Raw genomic sequence first — 24,679 nt, 5'->3', positions numbered from 1 at the left:
GGCTGGGTCTGCTTTGATTCCCGGCTCGGTGAGGCGAGAGGGCCGAGCCCTCCAAGCTCGTAAACGCGCGGGCCGCGTGGTCCCTCAAGCGGGGCGATATAAGGCGCAGCTCGGCCTTGGGGTCCAACCACCTGTCTCTTCCGACGCCGCCCCAGCCCTGCGCTCCCGTCGTCGCCGCTATGACCTGCCTTTCCACCCGCCTCGGCTCCCCCTGCGGAGTCCGCGCCTTCAGCTGCGCCTCTGCCTGCGCGCCCCGGGCCGGCCGCTGCTGCATCACCGCCGCCCCCTACCGCGGCGTCTCCTGCTACCGCGGCCTCACTGGGGGCTTCGGCAGCCGCAGCGTCAGCGGGGGCTTCCGCGCCGGCTCCTACGGCCGCAGCTTCGGCTACCGCTCTGGCGGCGTGGCCGGGCTCAGTGCCCCCTGCATCACTACCGTGTCCGTCAATGAGAGCCTGCTCACGCCCCTCAACCTGGAGATCGACCCCAACGCTCAGTGCGTGAAGCAGGAGGAGAAGGAGCAGATCAAGAACCTCAACAGCAGGTTTGCTGCCTTCATCGACAAGGTGGGTGCCTTTGATCACACTCTTCCTGAAACTGAAGGTCCTCGAGGGACCTGGGAATTACCAGACCAGCCTCTCCTGTAATGAGGTATGAGGACTGCTGATATTTTATGTGATAATTTTAATTGGCACGGATATGAAGCATTAAATAACGTGAAACGCAAGGTGAGAAAATTCATCTTTCCTGTCTGTTTGAATACTTAAGATCAGGTTAAGGAGAAACCCTTATGAAGTGCCAATATATCTTTAACATCTCTCTGATACTTACCACTCCCTGGATTTTAACAAAGAGAGTAGGCCTTGGGTTCAGAACTGTCTGGGGCAACAGTTTCAGCTAGAATATAATGTCTTATGATTTCGTTTTATGGAGCCCTGGTGGTGTAGTGGTTAAGAACTTGGCTGCTAACTAAAAAGCCAGCAGTTTGAATCTACCAACCACTCCTTGGAAACCTTATGGGGGCAGTTCTACCCTGTCCTATAGGGTCACTATGGTCTGAATCACAGGTTTGGGGGTTTTTTGTTTCGTTTTTTGTGGTAGTGGTTTTAAATCTATGGTGGTAGTATAAAGTTTCCCCTTTACATAACAGTAAATGTTAAGTGAATCCATTTATGAATATATATTGAGTAAAATAGTACAAGCAGATGGCAGAAATCCTGAAGTCAACCTGTGAAGGGTTGATATTTGGGGATCACTGTGCCAGCGCAGTCCTTTAGTGCAGAGAAGAGAAATGAGGGTGGAAGAGGCCCAACAATGGCCCAGGGACGGGGGGATGACAGAGCAGGGCTGCAAATCCAGACTCCTTCCAGCTCTCCAGACCTCTGGGGCCAGAGAGCCCAAAGTTTGGGGCCCCAGCTACCCTGCATCCCTCCAGAAGACCCTGGTCCACCTCAACAGGCACTGTGCCCAAGGGTGTTGATACTCACACCCAGGAAAGATGGCCAGAGAGTGGAGTATGAAAAGGGTCCTGACTCAGAGGCAGGGGGCCTGGACTCCGCACCCAACTTCTCCTTTGCTGTGTGATGCTGGGCAGGGGCCCCACTACTCTCCTCACCAGGGCTTGTCTGCCACAAGGGTGTGTGTGGCACAGTATGTGAGCTGGCCATGGCTTTGAAAAGTGAGATTGGGCCGAGGCAGCCATGAGACCCCTACCTCAGCTCAAGCCCTGTTGACTAAGACTACCTAAAATTATTACATAAAACATCAGCAGTCCCAGTTCCCCATTTCTGGAAGGACCGGCTGCGCTCATGGAGTTAGATGAAAGGGTTCAGGGCTAAAAGGCAGGCCAACGTCTCAGCTCCAAATAAAATGAATGAGAAGTGGAAAACTGGAGGCCAGTGACCCCAACTTCATTGAGACCCTTTCTGACCAACTCAAGGCACTGTTACTACTGCTGTCTCTCCAGTGTGAATGACGTTCAGTAACAGCTTGCATGCCCCACTTCCCAAATCCTCACCCGCTCTATTTTCCAAGACCTTCACCCATTCACATTACCTGCCTAGCCTTCAGAGACATACAAGCGCCCAACCTCCGAATTGCACACATGAGTTTAGGCCACCTAGAACCACACCCCACCTCATCCCATCCTGCTTGGTGAGAGCTACCCTCTGATCTCACCCTCCTAGGAAACCCTTCCCACCTTGACCATCCATTCAGTCAACTGCTCACCAAGCCCTGGGCTGGCCACTAAAGACATATATCAGTAAGCTACAGCCCTGCCCCAAGGAAGCTCACAATGGAAGGCTTTCATCCTGCTCTACCTTCCTTTCCTCCAGGAAGCCCTCCCTGATTAGCACTACCCCAATCCCTACCTCTTTCCCCAGCCCAACTGTAACCCATCACAGCCCTTTTGCCCTTCAGTTTCTCACTCATTATTCCCACCCAGAGGCACCTGGACAGACCCTCACTTGGGCCTGAACGAGCAGTCATGGGATGAGGGTTCTCCTGGCACATCCTCAGGCCAGGAGAGCCCAGCAGGGGCATTGGCATCCACCCTTGCCTCTGCACATCTCAGTGCTAGTCCAGGCTTACCTGCCAGCTCTCTAAGGAGGGCCGGGGATCCTGGCTCCTCCCACCGACTTTTCCACACTTCCGCACTAGGTGCGCTTCCTGGAGCAGCAGAACAAGCTGCTGGAGACCAAGTGGCAGTTTTACCAGAATCGCAGGTGCTGCGAGAGCAACCTGGAGCCTCTGTTCAATGGCTACATCGAGACGCTGAGGCGGGAGGCCGAGTGCGTGGAGGCCGACAGTGGGAGACTGGCCTCTGAGCTCAACCACGTGCAGGAGGTGCTGGAGGGCTACAAGAAGAGGTGAGTGCAGGCAGACAGTGGTTCTGCTTTCGAATCTGTCCTCGGGAACAAGGAGTAGGGTTTGGAGAATGAAAAAGGGATTATGAAGTCAAAGCAGGGTGGATTTAAATTAGACCACAAGAGGAACTTCCTAACAGGAAGAAGAGGATGACATGAAGCCTATGGGGAAATTTTTCTTTTTTAGGTTGGAGTTTAAACATTGGAGAGGCTCTGAGCTGCTCCAGCTGCCTTTCATCATGATATGTTTATTTCATTATTTCATCAAAAGTTTATTGAGGATTGCCATGTGCCAGCTGCAATCTCAGGCCCTGAGGTGGAGTAGGGAGAAGAAAGGAAGGAGGCGAAGAAGGGGAGGGTACCAGAACCAGGGCAGGCTTCCTGGCCCCCAGGGAGTTACAGTCCAGAAGCAGAGAGGAGGTCTCCACAGATGTTCAGGGCACCACCTGACCCACATCAGGAATAAGAGTCCCTGAAACAGGAAGAACATTGGGTGACATGGGTTGATTTGAGTGTCCAGAGGGAAGGGATGGAGAGGTCCTTTCTGGGCAAACATTTTTGATTCTGTGACCACCTCCAAAAGATTGAAGTCCTGGAATCTGTTTGTCTAGGCCCTCTTTCTCTCTCCCTGTCTCTCTTTTTTTTCTCTCTCCAAATCCCAGCCTCTTGAAGTTCTAGCCACTGAGCCTTGTCCCCTTTGTCCTCAGGTATGAAGAGGAAGTGGCACTAAGGGCCACTGCTGAGAATGAATTTGTAGCCCTGAAGAAGGTGAGTGACCCCAGAACCCTCATCCCACAACTCACAGCCGAGGGCAGAGGCAGAAGGCACTCACCATGATTCAGAGAATCACACCCCACCTCTTCCTATTCCTTTTTCCAAATGCTCCAGTGTTCCCTGGGTAGGTTAGACATCAGCGCACATTGCCTGCTTCACACAGAGCAAATAGTCTCCCCTCTCTGAGCTTACTCCCACCTGGCCACTGGCTTCCCACCTCCTTCTGCCCTGTGCCTGGCATAGAGTGGGCACTCAGTAAATACTGGCACATGAATGACAGAGATGGCCACATTCTCAGGCTAGTGTCAGCTGGGAAATGCTGGCATAAACAGTAGCCATCATTCCTCGCCTCTTAGACTTGACTCTTTACAAAGTACCATCTCATGGCTTCTCACTTCAGTATGAAGAGAGCAGGGATTATTGTGAGGAAACTGAGGCACAGAGGTTAAAGGTCTTGCCCTGAGTCACACAGGTTTGGAAGGGGCAGAGTTGAGCCCTTAACCCACTTCTGACACAGATTCAGAATTCTTTCCATGAGCTTTCAGCTCCAGGACCAGGGATGGGGAGACATCATTTAAATTGACCCATTTTTCACTAGTTTCTAAGTCTTGGTGATGGTCTAAGAAGCGGATTCTGGACGACCCATCCCAGTGGGTATCAGAGGAAGTACCTGGGGACCTCAAGCTCCCCCTCCCTTACCCACACCTTCTCCTGACCCCGCTAACTGCATGAAGGACTTGACCAGCCCCATGATGCCAGGCCCTGGGATGAGCATATAAGGAGGGTTTTGGGGAGTCTGCTCAGCCTGATGGAATGCCCTCCCTGATGGGAAGAAAATGAGAGCTCTGTGTTGTCTCCCCAGCAAGAACCCTGTGCCACCTTCTCCCCAGCAAGAACCCTGTGCCACCTTCTCCCCTTTAGGATGTGGACTGTGCCTACCTCCATAAGTCAGACCTGGAGGCCAACGTGGAGGCTCTGACCCAGGAGACCGACTTCCTGCGGCGACTGTATGAGGAGGTGAGGGGCCACAGGACAGTGGGGCAGCAAGGAACATGTTAGATATTTGAAAGAACTTGCCACTATTAGGCTGCTGAACCCCTGGGAAGGGAGGCAGGCAGTCCAGGGCCACAGCAGAGTTGAGAGACCTTGACCTGAGGCTTTAATGAAAAACTGAGTGATAGGGAGGCAGGTTTACTATGGAGAGGTCAAGATAAGTGAATCTTGATGTCTGATCTACTGTGCCCCAGACAAGCTGATGTTCATGGCTACTATGATAACAGTTATCACAAAGGGGTGAACTCTGGTCCTAGACCCAGAGGATTAAGGCAGAAGGCCTTGACTGAAATCAGGCTGTGGGCCTCAGACATGGGCTCTCTCTGTCTCCTCCTCTCAGCCTTGGGACTACAGGCCTGAGGAGCATTGAGAGGTCCCAGGGTTGAGGGGCAAGGCTGGGACATGGAGGTGGGCCTTTCTGAGGAAGGAGAGGAAGGGGACAGGAAAGGGCTGTGAGAGGGTGGGCTATGAGAGGGAGCTCAGGTCTAAGATGCTCTCACCACTTCCCCACCCCCACAGGAGCTCCGGGTCCTCTACTCCCACATCTCGGACACCTCAGTCGTGGTGAAGATGGACAACAGCCGGGACCTGAACATGGACAGCATCATTGCTGAGATCAAGGCCCAGTACGATGACATTGCCAGCCGCAGCCGGGCTGAGGCTGAGTCCTGGTACCGCAGCAAGGTAAATGACACAGGACACTGGGCTCTTAGACATGGCAGTGGGAGGGTACAAGGTATATGTTAGAAAAGGCTTCTTTTATCTGGGGGTTCTGATGCCCAAGACAATTGTGGAGGGTCCTTCCCCAGGAATGTGTAAGGGTAGGGCAGACAGGCCACATTGGGGTGGCACAGGCAGGACTGCCATGTGTGGTTAAGCAGGCTGAGCACTGTACAACCTGCACAATCATTCCTGGTATCCTGATGAGCATCCCTGCTTTCCCACAGTGCGAGGAGATAAAGGCCACAGTGGCCAGGCACGGGGAGAGCCTGCGCCGCACCAAGGAGGAGATCAACGAGCTGAACCGTGTGATCCAGAGGCTGACAGCTGAGATCGAGAATGCCAAGTGCCAGGTAGTGCATGGTCTGGCCCTCAGTCCAGGGACAGGATGGAATTAGCTGCAGCAGAAGGGTTTACATTGGATTTAGAGTTCCCCTTGCCAACGTGCAGGAAAAAGGACCAAACATCAAACATCAGGCACATTTCCTCCATGGAAAATGGGCTCCATTCATTCCCACCAAGCGGAGTGGGGCAGTGTGGAGAGAGATGGGGAGATACTGATTTTCCTGGTCCCAGGGGCAGAATGGGACAGAGAAAGCAGCACTGACCTGAGGGGCAGGAAACCTGGGTCCTGGCACCAGCTCGCTGTGTGACTTGGAACAAGACATTTAACCTCTCTGGCTTGTGGATCAGAGCCCTGGTGGCACAAGTGATTCCACTCCTTGGAAACACAATAGGGCAGTTCTAGTCTGTCCTATACTGTCACTGTGTCTTGGAATCAACTGTATATGGCAATGAGTTTTTTTCTTTGTTTGGCTTATGGTTCTAGGTCAGTGATCACACACTCAGATGTCAGCTGAGGTTAATTAATGAGTGAAGCAGGCTGTACCCAAGGCATTGGGGTAGGCAGGGACAGCAGCAAACTGGAAAGCACATAGCCATCTAAAGGGTGGAGCTAATCAGACCAACTGGGCCAGGCCCTGCAGAAATGCAGGCCCAGTGTGGCCAGATCCGCTGATTTTTCAAGAGAAACCAGGAATCTATATTTTTATGTTAAATTTCCCAAAATTGAAGACACTGTGCCCACATTCCCTGGGGACACTAATTTGCAACCCCTGATCTAACAAATGGGTGAGGGCCCTCCTTCCTCTGACAGCCAATGGTCAGGCCTCTGACCCTGAACCCAGAACAGGGAGTCTTAATAACCACCTTCCCACCTCCCAGAATTCCAAGCTGGAGGCTGCAGTGACTCAGGCTGAGCAGCAGGGCGAGGTGGCCCTCAACGATGCCCGCTGCAAGCTGGCTGGGCTGGAGGAGGCCCTGCAGAAGGCCAAGCAGGATATGGCCTGCCTGCTGAAGGAGTACCAGGAGGTGATGAACTCCAAGCTGGGCCTGGACATTGAGATCGCCACCTACAGGCGCCTGCTGGAGGGCGAAGAGCAGAGGTGGGGCCCACACCTGTGGGGAGGGTATCTCTCCAATCACCCCCAAACTTTGTTTCAGAGTTTGAAATGTATATTATTTGCATCAAAATTCCTTGGGGGAATTTTCCAGATTCCATCAGCTTTCCTCCCCCCACTAATTATGGTCTCTTTGCTCTCCCCACAGGTTGTGTGAGGGCAGTGGTGCTGTAAATGTCTGTAAGTATTCTCTGCTGATGTTTTCTGAAATGAGGGCTTGGGCCTGAGGGGAGAAGGATCAACAAACCTTTTCCTAAAGAACCAGATAGTAAATATTTTAGGTTTGCAGGCCATGCAATCTCTGTCTCAAGTACTCAACTCTGCCTTTTCCTAGTGTGAAAACAGCCACTGCTATACGATATTTAAAAGAATGGGTTTGGCTGTGTTCCAATAAAACTTTATTTACAAAAACAGGAGGCTGGCCCTCTGCTGTGATTTGCCATCCTAAAAGGAGGGGGGTGTGGGCAATGAGTAGTCACTTGGTCACTTAGTTGTTTCTGCCTATAATAACGGCCTGGGCTAACAGTTTATAAGACTTGCTCAGGTGTGAGGGTGTTCCCAGAGAAACAGAAATGGAAGGGACGGGTTCTGGGCAAGAGGAGGGGACTCTGGATAATAGGTAGGGGCTGCTGGGACTGGGACGAAACTGAGCCAGGACTAACACTGTCCTCCTCCCTCAGGTGTCAGCAGCTCCAGGGGCGGGGTCGTCTGCGGAGACCTTTGCGTGTCCGGCTCCCGGCCTGTGACGGGCAGCATCTGCAGCGCCCCCTGCAGCGGGAACCTGGTAGTGAGCACTGGAACGTGTGCCCCCTGCGGACAGACCTGTGGCTCCGTGCGGTTCGCGTAGTGCTCCCGGCTTTGTAAATGCACGGCTCCGCGAGTGACACCGTCCCCACTTCCAGCGATGCGTCCCGGAGCCCCAGAGGCCGAAGAGCTTCGGGAAGCAGCAGGCCTGACCTTCCCAAACTGCTGAGCGCACCTTCTTGCATCTCTCTACCCACGGCTTCCTCTCTTTTCTTCCAGGGAAGGGGGGGCTTCTAGCCTGCATGCCTGGCAGCTCCCCCTGTCCCCACGTGTCTAAATGGCAGGTTTCCTCACAGCCTTGAGCTAAGGGCCGATCGGCTGCCCCAGGACCCCTGGGGTTTGGACGTGCTTGCTCCCCCTCCCTCCCCGTTTTTGCTTAGTCTCGTGGCTTCCAATAAATCTCCCTTCATGTAATGCGCTCTGGGAATCTCCAGTTTGTCCTACCTACTCCTTCCAGCCCAGTTTTCATCCCTGGGAAAGCCGGCAGAGGAGCCACTCCACAGGGAGGAAGGGTGTCTCTGTGGCGCCCTGCCCCTTTTGTGCACATATGCACCCTTAAGTGGGGGGGGGGGTTGCTGCTAGGACTCTGGTAGGCTGCAGCCCCCAAACCCAGATACACAGGGCCAGGAAGGAGGGCATGAGCTGGAAGGCAACTGAGAAGAGCAGCGCTGAGGAGCCTGTAGCCAGCAGGGGAAGGGTTTCTATCTCCTGACACCCTGGTGGGGACCTCATCACTTGCCATTGCTAGGATACTGGACACTTCCGCCACCTCACCCCCAACCTCAACACATGAAAATTCCCTGACGGTGCTCTCAAACATACAGAACACGTTCACCCTCAAACCAACTCCCCTAGACAACGCATACATGCCACCACCACCCTGGGGGGGGCGGGTCCCAGACCCAGAGACCTCCTATACCTCGTCCTCTGGTACCGCTCATATGTGTTACTTCCCATCAGGGGTGGAGATCTCCAGGCACAGACCCTGACACAAAAACACCCTGCACACTCCCACACAGACCCCACATCAGGGGCCCTGACAGATGGTTACCCCCATCATGCAGACTTAACCCACAGGTGCCCCCTCCCAGGGATCCAGACCCACAGCTCATCCTTCTGCCCAAGAATCCAGGCACACAGCCCCTACCAGGTATCTAGGCTGGGACCCCTCACCCTTCCCTCCTCTCATACACACAGATATCCTCCCCCCGCCCTCACCCCCACAGAATCTCAGACACAGGCCCCTCCAGGGACTCAAACACTCACACTGCTTAGGGGCCCAGGGCCTGGCCTGCCCTTGAGCTCTGGCCAAGTCAGCACCAGGAAAGGCTGCAGGTAGCTGGACTGAGAGTTGGCTTATCTACCTGAAACCCAGGCCTCAGACAGCTGAATATTTGTGGCCTTCTCACCACCTAAGGAATGTATTCTGTCAACACAGGGCAGGGAGGGGGGCTGGTGTCCAAACTACCCTCCCACCCCTAGCAGGAGAGGACTCTGGTGCCCACTTCCTGCCAGAGCCAGAATTTCCCTGTGGCATTTCTGAATTTGTCCTGAGAGGAATTGGAATTGGTCACAGTCCTGGGAAGCGGCCGAGTGCTCACACTGGATAAGAGCCCAGTCCCTTAGTGCAACACCCCCTGCCCCCATATTATCAGTGTGCTTTCCCAGCCTCCTGCACAAGAGGCTTCCTACTCATCATGGCAGAGGCCTGGCACCTCTAGTCCCCCTGCCCTCCCCTAATGAACCAGGACACCAGGCACCAGGCATGGCATTCACCCAAGCCTCAGAAAGAGGCTGCTTTATTGGAAGCAATTCTGACATCATTTTTGCAGACAGTCTCAAAGTCTTGAGATCAGGGATGGGAGACAGGAATGGAAGTCCCGCTGTAACTGTGGAGGGAGGTTGGAACAGGGGCCTTTCCACCTCCAGTGCTTAGTTGTGGGCACTCCTGTGGGTGGTCTTGTGGGAAACAACTCTCAGGGTCCTAGGCCTCCCACCACTTGAGAAGCTCAGGGCATTGCTGCCCATGGTTCCCCCGAAGGTCAGCCCACCACCACCACCACTGCCAACAGTATTCACCACCGCTGGAAGAGAAGGGAGGAGGGTTGTCAGCGAGGCCTACCACCAAGGACCCCATCCCTCACCCACTTCCACCCTTCTGCTGCAGCTGCTGTTACCTGTCACCCCAGCCTCTTCTCCCACCTCCCTCCATCAGCCAACCCAAAATGGGCCTCTGACAGTGGTAGGGGCTGCTCCACAGGTGCGCCCTACCCCCCCACCCCCCGGCCCTCTTGCACCTGGTTCCCTAAGTGATTGAGCCAGGCTGGATGTGAGCTCCAGGGGACCCACCGGAAGCTTTTGGTGAGGGGGAAGAGGTTGGGGAGGTTGCCTATGAGCCAGCCTAGCCTAGCCTGCACAGGGCATGCTTCCCCTGTGCCACAGCCAAGTACTTACAGATGTTCACAGCTCCCACTCCATCACCGGCCAACCTGGGGGCAGAGGAGAGACCCATGAAAGCAGCTTTTTCCTCAGTGCCGGAGGGTAGCATTCCCAGTCACCCTCCTTCCAGGCCCCAGGGGGGACCTGCATTCTTTTCTCTCTGTCCCACACTTCCTGCCTTCCTTTGGCTTTGTTGCAAAACAAGCCTGGAGGAGTGGAAGGGACCGGCTACATGACCTTGGGCAGCATCTCCATCACCTTGCGTAAACTGAGCCTGACTATAGTACCAACCTCAGAGTGCTGTTCGTGAGGGTTAAATAACATAATTTACCTAAAGTCCTGGGCACACCAAAACTAAACCAAACCCACTGCCGTCGTTAAGTGGATTCTGACTCATGGTGACCCTATAGGACAGAGTAGAATTGCACCACAAGGTTTCTAAGGAGCTGTTGGTGGATTTGAACCGCCAGCCTTTTGGATAGCAGTTGAGCTCTTAACCACTGCATCACCAGGGCACACAATATTCTGTAAATGGTAGCTGCCATTATGATTATTTATGTAGAAGGCTGCCTTCCCTAACCAGATCATAAAAGTCCTCTGTGACTTATTGATTTCTGTATCTCCCCCAGCTCCTAGCATGAGGCCTGGCACGTAACAATTACTTGTTGTTGTTGAAATAATTAGTGAATTGTTGACTGATTGAATTTGGCTCTAGCTAGGCCTGAGGAGGGAGGGGGTAGGTAGGTGGGGTAGCAGGGAAATTAAAAATCCATTTAAGACAGCTGGGTGTGTGTTTTGTGACTCACTCCCTCACTGTTACCAAGCCCTTGGCCTTGGGGATCAGTTTGGCAGCTGGGTGCAGGGCTGACTTAGGTGGAGGGAATGACCTCAGCATCACAGAGACCAGGAAAGAGGCCAGGCAAAGGCCAAGGGAAAGAGATGGGTACGCTGGGAAGCTTCCAGGTGCCTTGTCCGAATAGCCCCAGCAAGTGCTGGCTGTTGTGGGTGGGGAGAGGGAGCCAGGTTGCTATCAGGAATCGCATGCAAGAGTTTCTGGTGCAAAAGCTACAGAGATCTCAGAAGGAAGGGACCTGAATGTCCAAGGCTCTGGTGGTTTGGGTCATTTTTCTTTTCTAATTCTAAATAAATATTTATTTTCATGCCTAATTTGATATTTGGGATTGTATATTCTTAAAGAAGGCTACCCAAGTTGTATGAACTTCAGGTCCACAAACCTTGGATCTGACCCTGGGGAAGACTGAGTGGGTTATCCATCTCCATGGCCCCAAAGGAGTGGGAAGGGGAGGGCCTCCCCTCGGAGAGCCAGAAAACAAGCCCTGATGACAGCAATCTGGACTGAAAATAGGCTCTCAGAAATGGATGTCTCCACTTGCTGTGTGTCGCTTGCTCTCTCTGAGCTTCAGTCCCCTCAGCTGCCCTTGGTGCAGGAGATGGTGGACCAGGCTCCACCCACTCTAAAGTCCCCCCCCCCCCCCCGCTCTGACTCCTATGAGGAAAAGAGGCCCAGAGAAAGTAGGGGCCCTGCACCCATGGTGGGACTGCTGGGTGGGCTCTGAGGCTGCCTTGCACCCCAGCTCAGCTGCACTAGCAGAGACCCCTTCTCTTCCTGCCTCTAATTCCCCCACTCTCATCCCACTGCCATGGGCTCCACAAGCTGCCAGGTTTCTTCTCTCCCTCCTCCCAGCATCCAGGCACTCTGCCCCCAGGCTCCCTCCTTCTCCAATTCCTTCCCCTCCACTATATCCATCCCCTACCCCTCAGGAAGGATGTTCGGAACAGAAAATGTTCTTTGTACACTCGGCATTTTACAAATGAGAGTTACTGGTCTCTGGGTGCTTCCTATGCAGAGGTTTGATCTCCTCAACTGCCCTGCAAGCTCCCTGAGGGCAGAAGCGTATCTTCCATGTTATCTATCTCCACAGTGGGTTTCAACAAGCCATGCCTTGACAGTCCTACTTCCAAGTCTTTGCCCACACTGTTCCCTCCCACCCTCTCCAAATCCTAACCTTCCCCCAATGCCAACCTTCCCCGAAACAGCAACTTGAAAGCTTCGTCTGTTGACTGAATGAATCACCCAGTCCATCAATATGAGAATAAAGACCCAAAGTATGTGCCATGTCTTTTGTGAAGAACTCTCTATAAGACTAACCTGCCCTAGCCTCCTGTCTGGCTTCAGGTGAGTATGCAAACATCCTTGGGTCAGAGGGAAATTAACCTCCTCCACCACCTTCGGGCACTACTACATGATCTAGCACTTACATGTAGCGAGAAGCAGCCTGGTATCACTGAGAATGCCTGGACCAGAAATCAGCAGACCTTGACTGCACTCTTAATTAACAAACTGAACCTCAGTTTTCTCCTCTGTCCACTAGAGAATCAATAATACCTGATCTGCTTATTTGAATGTGTTCTGAGGATCAAATAAGATGACCCTGCTAATGGCCACACACAAGAAGGGACTGTTGATACTTCAACTTCTGCACTAAGCTTTACCTACGCGGTCTTTCCTTCTAGAAGGTCATCTCATTGAGGGCAAAGAAGCAAGCATCAGCTCCCCCCTCCCGCACCTCCCACTCCCAATGTCCTTCAGAAGGAGAAGCACACAGAAAATGCCTACTGATGGATGAATGTCAAGCCCCAGGCTCCACTGAGCCCCAGAAGGAGACCTGTTCCAGCTTTCTTTTCCTCACCGGCTCTCCTCGCCCTCCAGCAGCTTGCGGTAGGTTGCAATCTCGATGTCCAGGGCCAGCTTGACGTTCATCAGCTCCTGGTACTCACGTAGCTGCCGCGCCATGTCCTGCTTGGCTCGCTGCAGGGCAGCCTCCAGCTCCTCCTGTTTGGCGCGTGCGTCCTTGAGCGCCAGTTCCCCATTCTCCTCGGCCTCGGCGATGGCCGCCTCCAACTTGGCGCGCTGTGGACAGTGGTGGAGCTGTGAGCCAGGGAGCAGGGTTCACCCCCCAGTGTTTTCCTGCCTCCCATCCTGCAGCAAACACCTGGACAACCTGTTTAAGGTGGTTCCCCTGGCACGAGCCTACTTCCCCAAGCACCAGGGAACCTCAAGGGTCAAAAACATGGGTTTTGATGCCTGATGGATTCCAATTCTGGCCTAGCCACATAATAGTTATGTACCTCAGATGAGTCACTTAGCCATCCTGAGCCAAAATCTCCTCTCTTCTAAGATAGTAAATGAGAGCATCTACCTCATAGGGATATTGCAAGGATTAAATGAGGTAATAATACACGAAGTCCCTGGCACACAGTAAGTGCTTAATAAATGCTATTTATTATGAGTTACAAATGTCCCCTTCCAACGCCCAGCCCTCAGCTGCAGGAGCTCCAAGGCCATTCACTATTTAGTTCTCCCCACCCCTCCCGCCCTGGAGGCTGGCACGTTCCACAGGATGACTCATGGCCCTGCATCTGCACCAGGAGGAAGCCTCAGCCCTCCTGTAAACAGGCCTCCAGGGCTCTCAGGGGAGGATGGCTCTGAAAATCACCCTACATCCATCCCACCAGCTTTGCAAGGCTGCTGCACGTGCCACCTGCTCAGGCTTAGCTGCCCCATCCACACTCATGCCTCCGCCAGGACTTGAGGACCCTTCCCTATCAACACCCCCAGCCCAACTTCCAGCAAAGCACATCCTTCTTGTTGGTCTCTCATCCAGGACCTGTGCCCCAACCGTGTGGCAGGTGCTAGAAGAGAGGAACAGTGAGCTTGACAGACAGGGTTCCTGCTCTCAGGGCATCAATGACTTCATTCATAAGACTCAGGACTCAGGACTTCATTCATGTTCACCCAGTGACAGGTGCTTCAAAGGACTTCAGACAGGCTACTGAGATAGTGGCTGAGTGGTTGAGGAAGCCATCTCTGAGACAGGGTCTTTTGTCCTACAGCCCAGAGAAAAGGAAGAGGCAACCACGTCAAGAGCTGGGAGAAACACAGCCCAGGGAGAATGAAAGGAATACGAAGTCCAAAGTTCTCGAAGCATGAACACACTTGGCGAACGCAAGATACAGGAAGCGGACCTGTGTGGCTGGAGCATCATGAGGGAGAGGAATGGTGGGAAGTCAGGCTGGTAGGTGGGAAGGGACCTGTGAGCCATGGTAAGGATTTTTGCTGGCTTCTGTCTCCCTCTCTGCCCCACACTGTGAGCTCCCGGATATGGCATCTTGCACCCAGAGCTACATACAAGAAGAGTGCTCAGCACCAACTTGGTGACTAACGGTAGTTCTTCTCTGGCCAGCCAGCCAGAGGCTCCCTGACAGCCTTTCTGCCCAGCCAGGACTGCTCTCCTCCCAAGGTGGGCCAAAGGGCTGGTTGGGAAACATTCTGCTCATACCACAGGACACATTCCTCCCCTCTTGTCAATATCCCACAAGCAGGCCTGAGACTTTCAAGCTGTACCAGCCGGGGCCCAGCGGGGGCCATGCCTAACCCCCCTCAGACCCAGCCTCCTGCTCCTCAGTCCTGAGTTGGCCTCAGCTGGCTGCCCTACTCAGGTCCCTAGAAGCAGGGAGGAGCAAGGAGGAGAGTATGTCCCCACCTGGTTCTTGATGTTGTCAGTCTCAGCCTGCAGCCTCTGGATGGCCCGGTTCATGTCTGCAATCTCATTTCTGGTGTTTCGGAGGTCATCCCCATGTTTCCCAGCCTGGGCCTGGAGGGTCTCCAACTGTAGGGGCCGTGTAGAGAGGTACAGCAGGGATGGGCAATGGTTACAAGTGACTCCTCTCTCTGCCCATCCAAGGAAGCCCTTGTTCTGAGTGACAGGCCTTTCTGGCTTCTACTTTCAGGGAGAGACCCTCAGACTCCAAGCAATCTTTACCCAACTCCAGGATGCCAGACTTTTGGGCAATGGAGTGGGAAAGGGGCTCAGTCTCCTCCCAGGCAGGGCAGAGAGGGCAGAGAAGGCTCTTCCCACTCCCGTCATGCCCTAGCGCTGAAGAATCACTGAAAGTCTGAGATCCTCACTTGTTAAACAATGCCCTCATCAGTACAACCCATTTCACAGATGAGGAGAGTGAGGCCCAGAAAAGAGAAGGCATTGTCCCAGAGTCATACAGTTAATCAATATCAGAATTAGGGCCTGAGCCCAGGTCTCCTTGTTGGCATACCTGTGTTCTCACCTGTGCACATGGATGACTCCTGACCTCTCCGCAGAGACTTCCCTCTACACCAGTTTTAACCCTGCCTCAGGATCCCCTCCTCCAGGAACACTTCCTGGGTCTACCCCCACGCCACCTGCACATTCCCTCAGCACCTGCACGATCAGCGGTCTGCCTCCACGCTGTATGTGTAATGATTAAACCTCCCAATTGTAGAGGCCAAGGACCTAGCATCTAGTCTCTGCTCTTCTATCTACTAGTTGTGTGGAGTTAGGCAAATTACTAAGCCTCTCTGTGCCTCAGTTTCTACATCTGTAAAATAGAGATAATAACAGTACCTACCAAAAAGGGCTGTTTTATGGATTAAATGTGTTAATGCAATAAAACAAATTGAAAACATTGCCTAGCACTATGCAAGTACTTGACAAATGTTAGCTATAACAATCATTAATCCACATCTATTTCCTCTGCCCTGTTCTTCCATGAGGGCAAGGACCTGGCCTTCTCATCCTCTTCTTCCCAGAGCACCAGAGAGCACCACGGACTTAGCCACTGGTGCCTGACAGAACACGGGGACCCCAGGCCCTAAAGGGCTTGAGACAAGGTAAGGATAAGGCAAGAACACTGCCACTGAAGGTCCTGCCTGGAGGAGAAAGATACACCCCAATGGTCACACACCTTAGTCTGGTAGGAAGCCTCGGCCTCAGCCTGGCTACGGTTGGCCATCTCCTCGTACTGGGCCTTGACCTCGGCGATGATGCCATCCAGGTCCAGGGAGCGGCTGTTGTCCATGGACAGCACCACGGATGTGTCTGAGATCTGGGCCCGCAGCTCTGTCAATTCCTGTAGGGACCAGACAGAACATTGGGACCTCGGGTGTGATCCATCCTGGTTCCCACCCCTGCTCTGGGATTCCCCACATAAAACAGAAGAAGAAAGAAAAAGAAAGGAGATACTGGAGTGGGCATGAGTCTGATAGGACTCAAGGGGATAAAGCAAGTGACAGAGCATAGTGAGCTGCAAGGGCTACAGCTGTGAGATGCTGTGGGGTCCACCCTTTGTTGTGAAGGGGCCAGTGGGGATAGGTGAAATAAATTATATTTCATCCTACAATAGGACACTCTACAGCCTCTAAAAATGATGATATACTTGTATTTACTGTCAGAGAAATATGGCCATGTTATACCTTTAAACAAAGAAATTATGACTCTATTTTTATTTAAAAATATATATATATTTCCACAACTATATGTATATATATGCACAGAAAATGTCTGGAAAGGTAGGTATCAAAATATTAACATTGGGTACGGCGGCACTGGGTTTATAGGTGATGTTTTCAATTTTATGCTTCATTTAATTTTCTGGATTTTTTGCAATGATTATGTATTACTTTCATAAAGAGAAAAAAATAATTACATACATAATATTCCTGTGTGTGTTTGTGTGTGTATATATATATATATATATAAAAAACATGCTTATATAATAAGCTTATATATGTAGTATGTCATAAACATACAAAAACCCTCCACTGAGATTAGAAGCGCTGGAAATGAGCCTCAAGGATTCAGCCCCTGAAATGAACACACGTGTGGAAATTCACTGAGGGCTGATGAAAACTATAGGTTCAGAAAAAAGACTAGACTGAGGAGAACTGAGAACTGGTCTGCAATTAGTATCATATGCTAATTATGTCCCACCAGCTCCTGCCACCCTATCTTCAGCTTAAAGCCAGAGACTCACACTGAGGAGAAAGGAGAGGCTTTAAATCTCTGAGGCAGAAAAGGAGTTGGAAGCCCAGGGCAGGGTAAAGGTAGGAGGAAGATAACAGGATAGGAGGGGAGGACAGAGACAGTGTTTTGGCTGGTAGGTGGCCACTTACCCAGTTCCTCTGGTGCAAACTGTCAGTCACTCCAGACTGCCCTGACTTGGTGCCCCTTCCCGCCCCACCCAGCCCACCTTTGAACCCTGTCACAGCCTAAGATCCCCTGACCTCCTCTGGTTCCTTTCGGTCCCTCCCAATCCCCTTTCCTGACAAATGCTGCTTTGGTCATCCCATGTCTCTGGAAGGCCATTCCTGGCTGACCTCACCCTGCTCTACTACCCCAAGCTCCTCCTGGCACTCTAGCCCACCATGGATCCCTGAGTCCAGGATAACTGAATAACCAGTCAGTTGCCAAGGAGTCAACCACGTGTGTCAGAGTAGAACTATGCTCCATAGGGTTTTCAATGGCTGATTTTTCAGAAGTAGATTAACAGGGCTTTCTTCCAAGGAGCCTCTGGGTAGACATGAATCTCCAACCTTTCAGTTAGCAGCTGAGTGTATTAACTGTAACACCCAGGGAAGAGCAGGATAAATACCACACCCCCAAAACACACACACTTAGATTAGCCCAGAGGCAGAGGGCTGGACCAGACAGCTGCCTGATTGGGACACCACATGTCTCACACCCTGGAGGTCCTCACCGTCTCGTAGATGGTCTTAAGGAAGTTGATCTCATCATTAAGGGCATCAACCTTGGCCTCCAACTCCACTTTGTTCATGTAGGCAGCATCCACGTCCTGGGAGGTGTGGGTGAAGGAGTGGGAGAAGGGGACAGAGGGTCACTACGTCCTCACACGCAGAACATTCAGTAGGGTAGGAGGAAGCCAGTACTGTCCAACCCATAAGGCCAAAAACCATGGCCCATCACACCCAGTTTTCACAGGCTGCCTGACATGGCCTCAGTTAGAAGTTTCCTGCACTGGGCTCTCCAGGCTGTGTGATTGGCCTCATCTCTGTGCACTCCCAGGACTGAGGTGCTTTCTCAACATGGGTAGTCCAGGGCAGCCTGAAGCTCCAGATGTAGCACTGGCTAGTTGCTAAAACTTTTCATGGTTTGGACACACTCCTGGCTCCACCACCTACTAGCTGTGTGACCTTGAACAAATCACTTTAACTCCGTGAACCTCAACTTCTCATCAGGAAAATGAGTGAGCACAAAATTATTGAGACTCCAGAACACCACTTCTAGAGATGACAGATTCCAGGCCTGAGGTTTAATTAGCAGTGTGGGTGATTCTGATGCAGGTGGGCCCCAGATCACACTTTAAACACCACAGGTCAAGATGATGTCTGGGGCCTCTTCTGGCTATACTTTCCAATAGCTAAACTCCTTGAGGGCAGGACCCACAGTTACCTATTGCCGAGTCTCCAAGGGCCCCGAGCCCCAGGACAGACTATATTTCTGTAGATGGGTCTGGAGCACCAAGCTGCTCAGTGAGTGTGTGTTAAATCAGAATCTCAAAGGACGTCTAGTTCAAGCTCGTCTAAAACACTCCTAAGGCCTTCCAAGGTGGGCTTGTGTATCTCCAGTGACAGCAGCTCACTGTGCCTTGAGGCAGCCCATTCCATTCATTCAGCAAATAGTTCAGGCGGTCCATGGGCCACCTAGTCTGTAATGGAATGTTCTGACTAAGAGAGAGTACTTCCTTATTTGGGGTTGAAATCTTCCTTAAAACTTTCATCCTTTGGTCTTAGTTCTACCCCCTGAGGGCTCAAAATCCAGTGCAGTCACTCACCAGACACACACACACACACACACACACACACACGCACGCACGCGCGCGCGTGCACACACACGGAGGACAGAGTGTGCTGTAAGGGCGTGACTTCTAGACTCCACCCTCTTGACGCCCATCCCTCCCCTCTGGCAGAGCCCAGGCCAGACCTTGACCACAGGTCCCCATTGCTGTTCAGATGAGAGTGCAGTGTGGCCCATATCCCACGTGTTTTCAGCCCCAGCCTGTCTGCGACCTCACCTTCTTCAGCACCACAAACTCATTCTCAGCAGCCGTGCGACAGTTGATTTCATCTTCGTACCTGAAGTAGAGGAGGGGACATGGTGTTGGGATGGATTTACCTGCATCCCCTTTGACACCCAGAGTGAAAACCTGCCCTGCACCTCCTTCACAGGTGTCAGGCTAAGAACCCAATTTCCCTGACTTTCCCATTGGCTGTTCCTAGGCTTTGAGTCTTGGCATAGGGCAGGGTGGGGAGGATGGCAGGGAACATATGTGAATCAAAGGACAAAGGCTGCATATACTAAGGGAGGGACAACAAGTAATACTAGCCACACTTAGGGCCTGCAGTAGTACATGCTTCCCACACACCACCTCATTTTATCCTTACAGCCATCCTCTAAGGACAGCCTGTGATTACCCAAGAAGGGACCAAGGCACACGTCGCTAAGCTAAGTGCCAAATCCCTGACTTGAGCCCTAGCAGTCTGACCCCAGAGCCTATGCCTTAACCACTGCCTATCACTTCCTACTGAGGGGTGAGCGAGAGGTCTGAAGGGCAAGAACCCTGGAGCATCAGGAAGTCCAGGAAGAACCAGGTCGCAGCTAGATGGCCTATTCCCCACCCTTACTCCCACAGCCCCCCATCCCTCTTCCTCTACAGAGCCAGCCACTGACCCACAGGAGGACCTCAGCAAAACAGGGCACAGAGGAAGAGAGGGCATTGGACTAACCCAGAGTTTATCTGAAGACTTCGAAAAAGGTGTCAGAAGTGAGAAGTCAGCCATGCCCAAGAGGTGCTAGGAAGCAGCAGGAGCAGCCTGGGCCAGACATGGTGGGGACCAGGGTACCCAGACAGACAGGGCCCCTCCAGAACCCAGATTTGGGGTGAGAGATGCCCACACCCCCAAAGCCACACTCCCTCAGGTTCTATAGAATAAAATGGAAACATCTGCCTGGCTGTCTGTCCACCCCTGCCTCTACGATGCCCTGCCAGACCCAGAGGGTGCAGGGTTGGATTCGCTGAGCAGGTGTACACCAGGGCCCCTCCCTGCACCCCCTTCATGCTTCTTTTAGGGTTTTGGGGGTGAGGGGAGTGTGTGTGTGTGTGTGTGTGTGTGTGTGTGTGTGTGTGTACCTATCCATGCACACATGTATGGTACCTGGCAACAGGGGCGTACTGGTTGTCCCAGGCCTTTTCTGCCCTGCACCTGTCTGGTTCCACCTGCTGTGGGATTAATCATATTGACTTTTGCCTTAGGGGAGCAGGGGGAGGGGGGACACCCTGGCAGAGGTCTTGTTTGCTCTCCTCCAGTCTGAGCTGGTAGACCTCTCACACTCAGTCACGCACCCCCAGGCAGAGCATGACGTGCCAGGGTTGGGTGGAGCCCAAGCCTCAGGCTTTGGTTTCTATTCAATAAGAAAGGCACTCAGCAGGTACCTCAAAGGCCTCTTTTGGAAAACCCCAGCCTTCCAGCTCCTCTACTCTCTGCCCCTCCTCACAGCCTCCTTTCTGGTCCCTGCCCTGACGAGACTCAGGCTCAGACTCTGCAATCCCTCCCATCACTCACAGGACCATTCTCCCTCCTTGCTTCCTTCCTTTCAAGTCTGCTCCATGTAGCCTTCTGGGAGTCAGGAACCCAAAATTCAAGCCCAGCTCTCCCTCTGACTTGCTATGTACTCTCCATCAAGTCCCTGAACCTCTTTGCTCTCTAATTCTTCATCCGAACAATATGGAGTTGTTCTAGAATTATCTGTGAGGGTTGTGCCAGTTCTGAAGCACATCTATCATAGGGCACTTTCTGCCCTATCCTCTCTTGGGGTCTTGGTCATGTGCCCAATGGGAACAGTGAAGTTCAGGGCTGGGCTGAGACAATTCACTGGGATTAAGTCAGGAGAAAAGACCAGAATTAACTGGAAATAACCCCGAAGGACAAAGAAGTGGGAGAGGAGGAGTCAGGGAATGTGTTAGGAAAGACCTGTCCTTCAGGGAGTTATTGTACTGAGCAGTTGGCCTCTGACCCCTGGCCCAGAGGCGACTTGCAGAAGCGGTGCAATGGCCCAGGGGCAGGGGCCCCTGCCCCGCAGGTTACACTGGGGGACATTACTTATTCTTGAAGTCTTCCACGACGTCCTGCGTGTTCCTCAGCTCCAGCTCCAAGCGCCCCCCATCTACCTGCAGCACCTCAAGCTGCCGCCGAAGGGCAGCAATCTGGGCCTCAAAGATGCCCGGGAGGTGGCTGCTCTTGGCTGACTTCTGCTTCTGCAGCAGTGCCCACTTGGTCTCCAGCAGCTTGTTCTGCTGCTCCAGGAACCGCACCTACAAGGGACATAGAATGGGAACTCATGAGGGGCCCAATGGCACCCCCCACCGCGGAGCTGGGAAGGGCCTCCAGCCACCCAGCTGAGCCTATGTTCCCACTGGCTATTCGCCTGACACCAGTTCCCAGCCCTTGCCCCTCTCCTCCAGGAAGCCCACCCTAAATAAGTCTCTCTTCCACAACTCTTTCTCAAGTGTCCCAGAGCGTAACCCAGGGACTAGTCCTGCCTAGTTCACAATGTACTTCTGGTGCCTGGCTCTCAAAAAAATGTGCTTGGGAGTCTCCTCCCTCCTTCGCTCCCATCGTGTTACGGTACCCTTCTCTACCTCCCTCTCTGAGGGCTGCCCTCTTCATATCTGTGTCCTCAGCTGACAAGGCCTGTCTCTCCCCTCAGGCTGGGAACTCATCTCTTCCCTCGTCTGTATCCTTTCGTTCCTTCCCCTTTCCTCCGTGGAGGCCTCAGGACAGGGCTCTGTGTAAAATGTAAAACGAGCACCCACTATGTGGCCAGCCCTCTGCCAGCCCTGGGGCCCAGAAAGGCCCTTAGAACCACCCACTGTGGCTGGGAGTAGGAGGCAAGAGTAGCCATCTCAAAGCCCAGGACCTGGGGACTGAAGAAGTAAGATAGTGCGGCTCAGTGACAGGTGGAGTCTAGGCCTGGATGGCCTGGCTTCAGGGGACACTGGAGGATGTGTACAGTCTGAATGATAAAGGAGAGGAGGACTCTCAGGGTGGGATGATGGAAGGGAAAGAGTCAGGGAGGTGCACAAAATCAGAAGACGCAAAGCCTGGTCTAAGCTAGTGGGAGGGAGCTCTGGCCAGAGGGGCCCAACTGGGCCAGGCCTTAGTTCCTGAGTCCAGCTATGCCCACCTTGCCCCCACCCCTTCCAGGCCCACCAGTCATCTGCCCCATGGGTGGGGCCGATGTGAGGCAGGAGCAAATAGCCAGGAGAAACGCCTCCCCAGGGTCCCTCAGTGCCACCTCCCCGTTCCCAACTGAGCTATCTCCAAGAACAGGTGTGTAACCTCACTTCCTGCCACCAAACAGAGGCTCAAGGACCAGGTAGGTGGGGCAGGTGAGACCAGGAGCCTCCCTCCCTCCAGCCCTTTATTTCTATCATCTACCTCAGCATGGGCAGCATCTGAGGGAGGCGAGGATCTCAGCAGCTGAGAAGGGCATGTCACTTCCCACCCCTTCCCTGACTCCACCCAGCACCCTCAGGAGAAGGGATCTAGAAAGAGAGCTCCTGGTCCTGTCCTCTGGAGCTCCCAGCCTGAAACTGGTGATGCAGCTGCCCCCAGTAGCCCCAGCGGATCACAGACACAGCCAGCCTGGGCAGCTGGACAGATCTCACCCTCACGCTCTGGGAGAAAAACCAAACCCATTGCTGTCCAGCAACCCTGTAGGGCAGAGTAGAACTTCCCCATAGGGTTTCCAAGGCTGTGACCTTTAGGAAAGCAGACTGCCACATCTTTCTCAAACCGCCAACTTCTCAGTTAGCGCAGCCGAGCGCTTAACCACTGCGCCACCACAGTTTCTCTCTGCCAGGAAAGGGAGGGGCGGTTGGGGCAGCTTGCTGGAGGAGAGGGCTTGGATCCAGAGGTGGGCAAAATAGCGTCAGGGTTAGTGGGCCGGGAGCAGGACTTGAGAAGGCATCCCCCGATATTGGCAGAAAAGAGGAAACGGGCAAGTCTCCCAGCGCCTAGCCAGTGTGCCAGCAGGGTTTGGGTGGCTGGTGTGGCCTGGAGCATGGCTCGGGGCAGGGTCCGTGCAGGGCTCACCTTGTCGATAAAGGAAGCGAACTTGTCGTTCAGGGTCTTAATCTGCTCGCGCTCCTCCTGGCGCACCTGCTGGATGGAGGGGTCGATGTCCACAGTCAGCGGGGCCAGCAGGCTCTGATTGACGGTGACCTCGCGGATGCCGGCGCTCACTGGTCCTCCGTAGGCGGAGTGCAGAGTAACGCGCGGCCGCGAGGCGCTCAGACCGTACAGGCTGCTGTTGCCGAAGGCCCCGGGGCGCGCGGAGCTCAGGCGCACCTGGGCGCCACGGCCGGGCAAGGCGGCGGAGCGCGAGCTGAAGACCTGGGAGCCGAAGTGGACTGACATAGCGGCTACGCCGGCTGGACAGAGCAGCAGGCAAGGCGCAGCAGCAACTCTTTGACCTCCGGTGTACTCGGCCTCTTTTATCCGCTGGGCCGGGCGGATCAGCTTACACAGGTAGGGGCGGGGCTGGCCACGAGCCACCTTTCGCTGCCAGACAGATCCCTCCTGGGGCCGCATTTCCGTCCTCCGCGCCGCCCTCCTCGCCGGGGCCCAGACTTTCAGTCCAAGCAAGAGCGGTCCGAAGCGGGGAGGGAGGGTGCGGCTGACGTAGACCCCTAGGCCCCCAGATGCAGGCAGGCGCCGGAAGCTGAGAAGGGCTCAGTCAGGGAAAGCTTCCCAAAGGAGGCTTGAGCAAGGTATGAAGAACATCCAAATTCCTGAGGCCAGAACAGGGAGACCAGAGGGTAAGAGACAGGGGCGGGGGGGTGGGGGGGACAAAAAAGTTTCAGTCCTGGGAGTCAGCTCCCCCAGCAGCTGAAAGCCAAAATGGCATCCCTCATCCCCACCCCAACCTTCCAAAACCAGCTCCTCCTCCAGAGATCAGCTCAGGTCTTGAATAATCTGACCCCAGGATGTGCCAGACCTCGGTGAGAGGCTGCTTGAGCTTGGCCAAGCTGGTCTCCCTGACCACATCCCCCCACCTCATTCCACGCTGAGTGGGGCATGGCCTGACTTCTGGCCCACTCCAATAGGCAACTGAAGCCAGTGGGAATGGTTACCTTGGGCCTATGCTTCCCCAACCCACCCCGACTCACACCCCTGCCCACCTATTTTATTTGCCCCTGTAGAGAAAGGGGACACCTTTGTGTATTTGTGACACTTCTGTGTACACAGCTGTGAGTCATTGGACTTTGCATAGGCATATATGCGTGCATGTCTGTATACATACTTACAGAAGTGGGAGTCTGTGTACGTGTGCCTGGGAGGAGGGTCTGTGGATATATAATTGCACGTTTGTATGCATATCTGTGTGCTACCTGTTCTGTCAATTCTGACTCATAGTGACCCCATGTGTTACACTGTAGAATTGCTCCATAGGGTTTTCTTGGCTGTAATCTTTATGGAAGCAGATCACCAAGCCTTCTTCCGAAACACCACTGGGTGTGTTCGAACCACTAACCTTTAAGTTGGTAGCTGCTTGTGTGATCCTTTCTGTGTGCTTGTGCTTGTATTTGCGCTCAAACACTCCTCCCCATCCCCCCAGCTCTGCCATTTTCCTCTTTAAGGGCCGCCAG

General features: G+C 53.5%; 2 protein-coding genes across 2 annotated transcripts; one reads left to right on the top strand and one right to left on the bottom strand.

The window, feature by feature from the left end:
• LOC126075451 (keratin, type II cuticular Hb3) lies at nt 1–8,080 on the top strand. Its single transcript, XM_049883204.1, has 9 exons — nt 1–563; nt 2,659–2,867; nt 3,572–3,632; nt 4,560–4,655; nt 5,211–5,375; nt 5,639–5,764; nt 6,636–6,856; nt 7,020–7,051; nt 7,552–8,080. The coding sequence occupies exons 1-9, from the start codon at nt 180–182 to the stop codon at nt 7,716–7,718; spliced, it is 1,461 nt and encodes a 486-aa protein (XP_049739161.1). The 5' UTR covers nt 1–179; the 3' UTR covers nt 7,719–8,080.
• Nucleotides 8,081–9,446: 1,366 nt separating this feature from the next.
• KRT7 (keratin 7) lies at nt 9,447–23,705 on the bottom strand. The gene is made up of 9 exons (XM_049883201.1): nt 23,124–23,705; nt 21,129–21,340; nt 19,043–19,103; nt 17,708–17,803; nt 15,917–16,081; nt 14,680–14,805; nt 12,826–13,046; nt 10,130–10,164; nt 9,447–9,759 (listed from the first exon to the last, which is right to left on the bottom strand). Exons 1-9 carry the CDS (start codon nt 23,619–23,621, stop codon nt 9,608–9,610), a joined length of 1,566 nt encoding a protein of 521 aa, XP_049739158.1. The 5' UTR covers nt 23,622–23,705; the 3' UTR covers nt 9,447–9,607.
• Nucleotides 23,706–24,679: the final 974 nt, after the last annotated feature.

The sequence above is a fragment of the Elephas maximus genome, chromosome 4 (genome assembly GCF_024166365.1).
Source record: "Elephas maximus indicus isolate mEleMax1 chromosome 4, mEleMax1 primary haplotype, whole genome shotgun sequence".
NCBI classification, from domain to species: Eukaryota; Metazoa; Chordata; class Mammalia; order Proboscidea; family Elephantidae; genus Elephas; species Elephas maximus.
Note: the sequence above shows the minus strand (reverse complement) of the source record. Positions and strands in the feature narration are given on the sequence as shown.